This window comes from Podarcis raffonei, chromosome 8, assembly GCF_027172205.1.
Source record: "Podarcis raffonei isolate rPodRaf1 chromosome 8, rPodRaf1.pri, whole genome shotgun sequence".
Taxonomy (NCBI): domain Eukaryota; kingdom Metazoa; phylum Chordata; class Lepidosauria; order Squamata; family Lacertidae; genus Podarcis; species Podarcis raffonei.
Window position 1 is genome coordinate 17359074 of NC_070609.1, and position 7037 is coordinate 17366110.

Consider the following 7037-nt stretch of genomic DNA (forward strand, 5'->3'; position numbering starts at 1 on the left):
AAAGTTTGTTTTGAGCCAGCATCCTTAATCATTTGAGCCAGGTAGAGCCTCGCTGAGAAAGACTTCCTTCCTCAGCAAACCCACATCCTCATGAAAACAACAGAATATGAAGGCAAGAACTCAAAGCATATAATTTAATCCATAGACCATTCTTTTCTGCTGGATGCACTGAAAAAGCTTGGTTTACTCATTCCTTGACTTTCACCCAGCCATTGAAGGAATAATATCGTTCATAATTATTCTTAATTTTTAGATTATCATACGTTGGGCAGATACTAAACTGTAGATATTCTTTAACCTCATTAAAAAAAATATAAATAAATAAAAATTAAAGTCTGTGTTTGGGGAAGGAATGATTTGCTTCTCGTGCCGGGCTAGGCACTCTGCTGGTCTCCAGATGATGTTGGACTTCAACTCCCATCAGCCTCAGCTAGCAGGGTCATTGGTCAGGAATGGAAATCATAGTCCACAAAAGTTTGGAGGTAGTCCTGTTCTACAGTATTCAGGAAAAGGATTCCAATTTATTACAAAGAAACCTTGTTTCTGTTTCTTCTCACTAAAGTACATTCATTTTCCTTCAGCTCAAACTTGCCCCAGTGCAGGCTGCATATCTGTGCCCCACTGTATCAACTTGGCTCCAGGTGTCATCTGAAGTGGAAGCACAGCCTTTTCTTCATGCTCATGCTGACCCAGCAGTATCCAAGGGGAAAGCCAGCCCACCTGTCAGGAGAGAAAAGGGGCTGGTTAGGGCAACAGGGGAACAGAATAAAACAACACCCAGCGTTACCTCTCTTGCTCATCCTCCAAGACCTGCTGTTCTCGTGGACCAAAATATATTCCCTTCCACAGAAACACACTGACTGTGCATTTTGAGACTTCTCCAAAGGACTAGTCGTGGGCAGAACTGGAAGTGTCTAGGAGTAGATGGATAAGCCTATCTCCCATCCATGTCATTAATGCATAAACCTGTTCCAACCCATTTTCACATCACATTGTAAATTATCTATTTTAAAATAAAACGTAACAAGAACTAACATGTATCCACAACATACATATATAAACACATATCTTAGGTCAACATATGCATTGCTAAAATACATATTTTGATGTATATGTGCTGATTTTTAAAACAAGAGGCTTCTATCGATGTCCTCCATGGGCACATGGGATCCTAGAACTATTGGGGTAGCATTGGATTTGATCGTAGGAAGCAGCCATGCAGATCACCTTGCCAACAAAGGTCCATATAGTTAAAGCTATGGTTTTCTCAGTAGTGATGTATGGAAGTGAGAGCTGGACCATAAAGAAGGCTGATTGTCGGAAGAATTGATGCTTTTGAATTATGGTGCTGGAGGTGACTCTTGAGAGTCCCATGGACTGCAATAAGAAGAAGAAGAAGAAGAAGAAGAAGAAGAAGAAGAAGAAGAAGAAGAAGAAGAAGAGGAGGAGTTTGGATTTGATATCCCGCTTTATCAGTCTCAGTCTCAAAGCGGCTAACATTCTCCTTTCCCTTCCTCCCCCACAACAAACACTCTGTGAGGTGAGTGGGGCTGAGAGACTTCAGAGAAGTATGACTGGCCCAAGGTCACCCAGCAGCTGCATGTGGAGGAGCGGAGACGCGAACCCAGTTCCCCAGATAACGAGTCTATCGCTCTTAACCACTACACCACGCTGGCTCTCTCCATTCCAAAGGAAATCAGCCCTGAGTGCTCACTGGAAAGACAGATCCTGAAGCTGAGGCTACAATACTTTGGTCACCTCGTGATAAGAAAAGACTCCTGTTGGTTTTTTCCTACCTCATAGCAATCATCACAACTTTAGTGGTCTAGGCCAGGGGTAGGCAACCTAAGGCCCATGGACCACAAGCAGCCCTTGGGGGTCATTTAACTGGCCCATGAGCCACCCCCGAACTAAGCTGCCCACTCGGTGAGTCCCCACGCACTGTGCAAAACTGGCACAGCACGGCGTGGGGACTCACGTCCGCAGTGCCAGAAATTGTGTCTGCACAGGCTCAGATGCTGAAAATCACCTGAAATCGCGGCCGCACGTACTCATACACGCACCTAATCTGGCCCACAGATGGATCTCCACTGGAATGAACCGGCCCAAGCGAGTTAAACCTTGCCGACCCCTGGTCTAGGTATTGGGTGCTCCTCAGTCTTGGCCAGGCAGGGGAAAGGTTGTAGTCTTGGCCTACCCCTCCCCAAATGTAGGGTATCCCATTAAAGGGGTCCAGGAGGAGTTGCTTTTGGCTGTATGCCCAGGCGGGGGCTTGGACCTCAGCACTCCTCAAGGTGGTGACCACCATGGGAGTCCCCCTATTTGATGTATGCCACAGGAACCCCTGCTGCTGTGTTAACCCTTGGTGTCACTTCCGGCAGGCGGGTTGGAAGTAAATGGCTGACCGATGCCTATGCCAAACCTCTTGCCTCTGATGTCAATAATAATAATAATAAATTTTATTTATATCCCGCCCTCCCCAGCCGAAGCCGGGCTCAGGGCGGCTAACAACAATAAAACAATACAAAAGTACAACACAAACAACACTCTAAAATCATTCATTATAAAATTAATTAAATTCAAGCCACTGGCCACCATTGGGCCAGAGCTCCGCGAAGATTGCCGAGGGAGGGAGTCAGGCTGTGCCCTGGCCAAAGGCCTGGTGGAACAGCTCTGTCTTGCAGGCCCTGCGGAAAGATGTCAAGTCCCGCAGGGCCCTAGTCTCTTGTGACAGAGTGTTCCACCAGGTCGGAGCCACAGCCGAAAAAGCTCTGGCTCTAGCTGAGGCCAGCCTAACCTCTCTGTGGCCTGGGACCTTCAAGATGTTTGTATTTGAAGACCGTAAGTTTCTCTGTGGGGCATACCAGGAGAGGCGGTCCCGTAGGTACGAGGGTCCTAGGCCGTATAGGGCTTTAAAGGTTAAACCTGATCCTGTACTCCACCGGGAGCCAGTGCAGTTGATATAGCACCGGATGAATGTGATCTCGCAGCGAAGACCCCGTAAGGAGTCTCGCCGCAGCATTCTGCACCCGTTGGAGTTTCTGGGTCAGTCTTAAGGGCAGCCCCACGTAGAGCAAGTTACAATAATCCAGTCTGGAGGTGACCGTCGCGTGGATCACAGTGGCTAGGTCAGGGCGAGAGAGGTAAGTAATAAAGTTGTGGCCTGGTTTGATCCCATTCAAACTGTGCCATGTCCTTCATACTGTTATTCAGAGAGTTGGGGGAAGTGCAGAGCCTGGTCATGCAAGTCAGGCATTATGGAGTCCTTCTGGCATAGTGGGAAAGAGAAGGTGCTGATTTGCAATAGGTCCTTTAATTGCTGTTAAGGGAGATGCAGGATGTGGTCCTATGAGATAAGTGTTCTACCCCACGGGGATTGATTTTGGACCCCCTCAGATATGGGGGGTCCTTATCCTTCATGCTATTTAACACCTATGTATATACTAACCCCATAGGGAGCACACACAAAAATCATTTTTCTTAACCCACAATCATTTGTGCTCATCCTCAACATGCTGCTTTCAATCTAAATTAATTCTGGATCCTGGCATCCCACCCACAAGGGTGGGTGTGGTGTCATAAAACCTTTCACCTAATTAGGGTATCCATATTTTTGCTTCCCTGCCCACGCCTCAGATAACTGAAGAAGGAAGCGCTCTTGGTATATACCAACCCACAATGTCATTGGGCAGGTATGGATGCGCACACACACACCTGCTTTCATCTGTGTTCAAATGGACACACTGTAGAGCAGCCCCAGACGTAAATAATGCAGCTGACAATGCTACGCGAAGGCAAACTTTTAAATAAAGACGTGCATTTTCAGCATTTCCCATTTGACACATACTCACCAGTAATAAGGAAGAGAGGAAAGGAGGCCCAACCCAAGCCGAAAGACCATCCATAAGACACTTCAGGACCGAACACTGTTCCCTCACGCCCTGTGAAGGTGGCCATGGCAATCAGGACACAACCAGCTAGGAAGAAAAAATACATCAGGATATCAAGTTACTTGCAAATTAAATCCTTGGTGCTGAGCTGGAAGCTGCAGCTAGTGCAAAATGGAGAGGATCAACTATTCACTTGGGGTGAAATATGACCAACATATATACTGCTGCTGAAAGAAATGCACTGGCTGCCAATCCGCCGCTGTGCAAGGTTCAAAATTAGTGTACAAAGCCCTATATAGCTATGAACCAGTGTGAATAAAACATCATCTCACCCCTTACATCCCAAGCTGACCACTGTGCGCTGCAAGAACTGGCATCCTGCAGGTCCCAACCTATGAGGAGGTCTGTTCCACATGATGTCAAAATTGGGTCTTTGATGTGGTGGCACCTACACTTTGGAACTTCCTCCCTTTATATGTCAGACAGGCACCTTCTTTCTGGTGCATGCTAAAGATGTCCTGCTTTCAACAAACGTGCTAAAATCTTTATCCCAGCTGGTATCTGTTCTGAATCTGAGTTGATTGTAGATTATTGGCTGCTGTTCTGAACAGTTTTTCTATATTTATGGTTGCTATATTTCAAATTGTTTTCAAATGCAATTGTTTGGCTGTTTTTATATGTGTATCAGCTACATACAATGAAAAAGTAAAAGTGTCATCACCCTGCAGTTCACTTGAACACAGACAGGTGGCGATGTGAAATAAAGTGTGATGAGCAGTGGTGGATAGGTGGCTCAAGCAAGGGACTGCCACAACATGCAGCAGCTGTTTCTGAGCAGCAGCCCTTCTCTGCTGGCCACCTTTCAGCCTTGCTCCTCCTGCCAGCCAAGCTGTTCATTCTACTGTCAGTGGAGGCAAAGGTATAAAAAGGAAGATTTTAGGAGCATGCCTTGCTGAATAAGAGGGACATAGTTTTTGTTGGATGAACTCCACTTCTACTTGCAGCGCTGCTTTTGAAGCTGCTCTATACAGATCTTTTCCATCTCCAACTTTGCAGTTGGAAAAGAGCCATTTCTGGGGAGGCTTTGAAGATCCTTTGTGATCCTCTTCTTCTCCTTTGCACCATAATATTGGAAGTGCAAATAAGAAGGGGGAGGAGGATCATGAAGGGTTTTACGAACTGGCTCTTCTCCTTTGCATTGATGGAAATGGAAGAGGAAAGATGTATTTAGGGAGATCGCTAAGCCCTTTTCTAGGCTCCTACTTTCAACTTCTGATGTTGCAGGTGTTGCAGAAAGAAGCATCAGAAGTTCACCCTCCTGAGAGGCCTACAGCAGATTCATACCTTCCAGATGAACTGGATATGCAGTAGTGGCTCCACCACTCTCTAAATACCTGGGATGGAGAGTAAGGGTTTGAATTGTACCTTTCATCATGTCAATACATTTCAGTGGGTCTACTCTGAATATGACTTAGTTGGAGTCCACCAACAGGATTCTGTGTGGACTTTTCCTTTCAGCTCAAGTTTTCTTGGCATAGGATCTGTGGGATTTGTTCAGGCACAGTCTGCAGCTCTGAGTTTGGGGGCTGGAAGGGACTGTGGAATCAGATGCCTATGACCCCAAGGATACCTGCAGCAAGGCTGGCTATGGCTGAGGTCCTGGCCTGGGAGAGGAAGCCACACTGGAAGTCAAAAAATGTTCCACAAAGAATAATGCAAGAGACGGCTCCAGCGATCATCCCGAAGAACATGAACGCTCGGGTGGCATGGATGAAATCTTGAAGGAAGGAAGAGAAATGAAGAAGGGGGTTAAATGCCCATAACAGCCAGGGAGACCAACAGTAGGCAGTGCCAGAGGCCATGTCAGGCAGAGCCAGCCCCTGGCAGGTGGGGGTTGGCAGTGCCCCATTTGCCCTATTGACCAGGCTCCTATTACTCAGCAGCGTGATTATTTTAGTCATACCTCGGGTTAAAGATGCTTCAGGTTAAATCTTTTCCGGTTGCGTCCTATGGTGGCCCAGAAGTACCAGAAAGGGTTACTTCTGTGTTTCGCCGCTTGCACATGCGCAGACGCTCAAAATGATGTTATGTGCATGCGCGGAAGTGGTGAATCGTGACCCATGCATGCGCAGACACGCAGACATGGGTTGCGTTCTGCTCAGGTTGCAAACGGGGCTCCAGAACGGATCCCGTTCGCAACCAGAGGTACCACTGTATTTATTTATGAATATGCATACCCCGCCTACTAACCAAAGTTCTTGAGGCAGCTTACAATAAAATATTTAAAATATTTTTTAAAAGGCAGCGGTGCAATCATCAAAACAGCACAGAGTCTCCCCTAACCCCTGTTCTCCAGCGTTCCAAGAAATGCAGCTGTATCATCCATATGTCCTCACTGGGTGGCTGCTGTTGTCTCTCACAGCCCCAGCCCTCCTGGCAGATGCAGGAGTTGCTGGTTCACGTACTTGACATTTCAAGCACTGCAGGAGTTCATTTGACGGATCCTTTTCCTTCCTTTCTGTGCAAGGAATGAGTTTTTGACTTGAAGGAGCAGTGCAGTGTCTTTTGGCTAAATCTCGGGCAACCCCTTGGGCAGCATTCGCCACAAATTTCAAACTCTAAATCAGGGAAGGAAAACACTTCCTGGCAGAGAAACAGCTGTGTTCCAAAGGAGATATGGGAACTCGCATCCTCATGCCCTCGCCAGCTCCTTGTTTACACTCCAAACATGGCCAGAAGCTCATTGCTACTGCGCCAAGTCTACCCATAACCCTCCCCATAGCAGTGAAGGCATCCTGTCATTGGTGATGTTTCAGGTGTGACGCAGCAATGCTGGTGTAACTTGCAGGTGGCAGCTACCGCAAGCAGAAAGCTACAGAAGAAGAATCACTTTCTGTTTTGCCTCAAGTGCCAAAACTTCTCAGTCCAGCCCTACATCTATTATACCAGGCATAGGCAAATTCGGCCCTCCAGATGTTTTGAGACTACAACTACCATCATCCCTAGCTAACAGGACCAGTGGTCAGGGATGATGGGAACTGTAGTCCCAAAACATCTGGAGGGCTGAGTTTGCCTATGCATGTATTGTTGTTGTTTAGTTGTTTAGTCATGTCCCATGGACCAGAGCATGCCAGGCACTCCTGTCTT

The 7037-nt window shown here is 47.0% G+C and overlaps 1 protein-coding gene across 1 annotated transcript; it reads right to left on the reverse strand.

Moving 5' to 3' along the window:
* Positions 1 to 487: 487 nt before the first annotated feature.
* On the reverse strand, positions 488 to 5840 carry LOC128418500 (protein NKG7-like). Its single transcript, XM_053398222.1, has 3 exons — positions 5521 to 5840; positions 3852 to 3977; positions 488 to 720 (listed from the first exon to the last, which is right to left on the reverse strand). Exons 1-3 carry the CDS (start codon positions 5750 to 5752, stop codon positions 680 to 682), a joined length of 399 nt encoding a protein of 132 aa, XP_053254197.1. The 5' UTR covers positions 5753 to 5840; the 3' UTR covers positions 488 to 679.
* Between the last annotated feature and the right edge of the window lie 1197 nt (positions 5841 to 7037).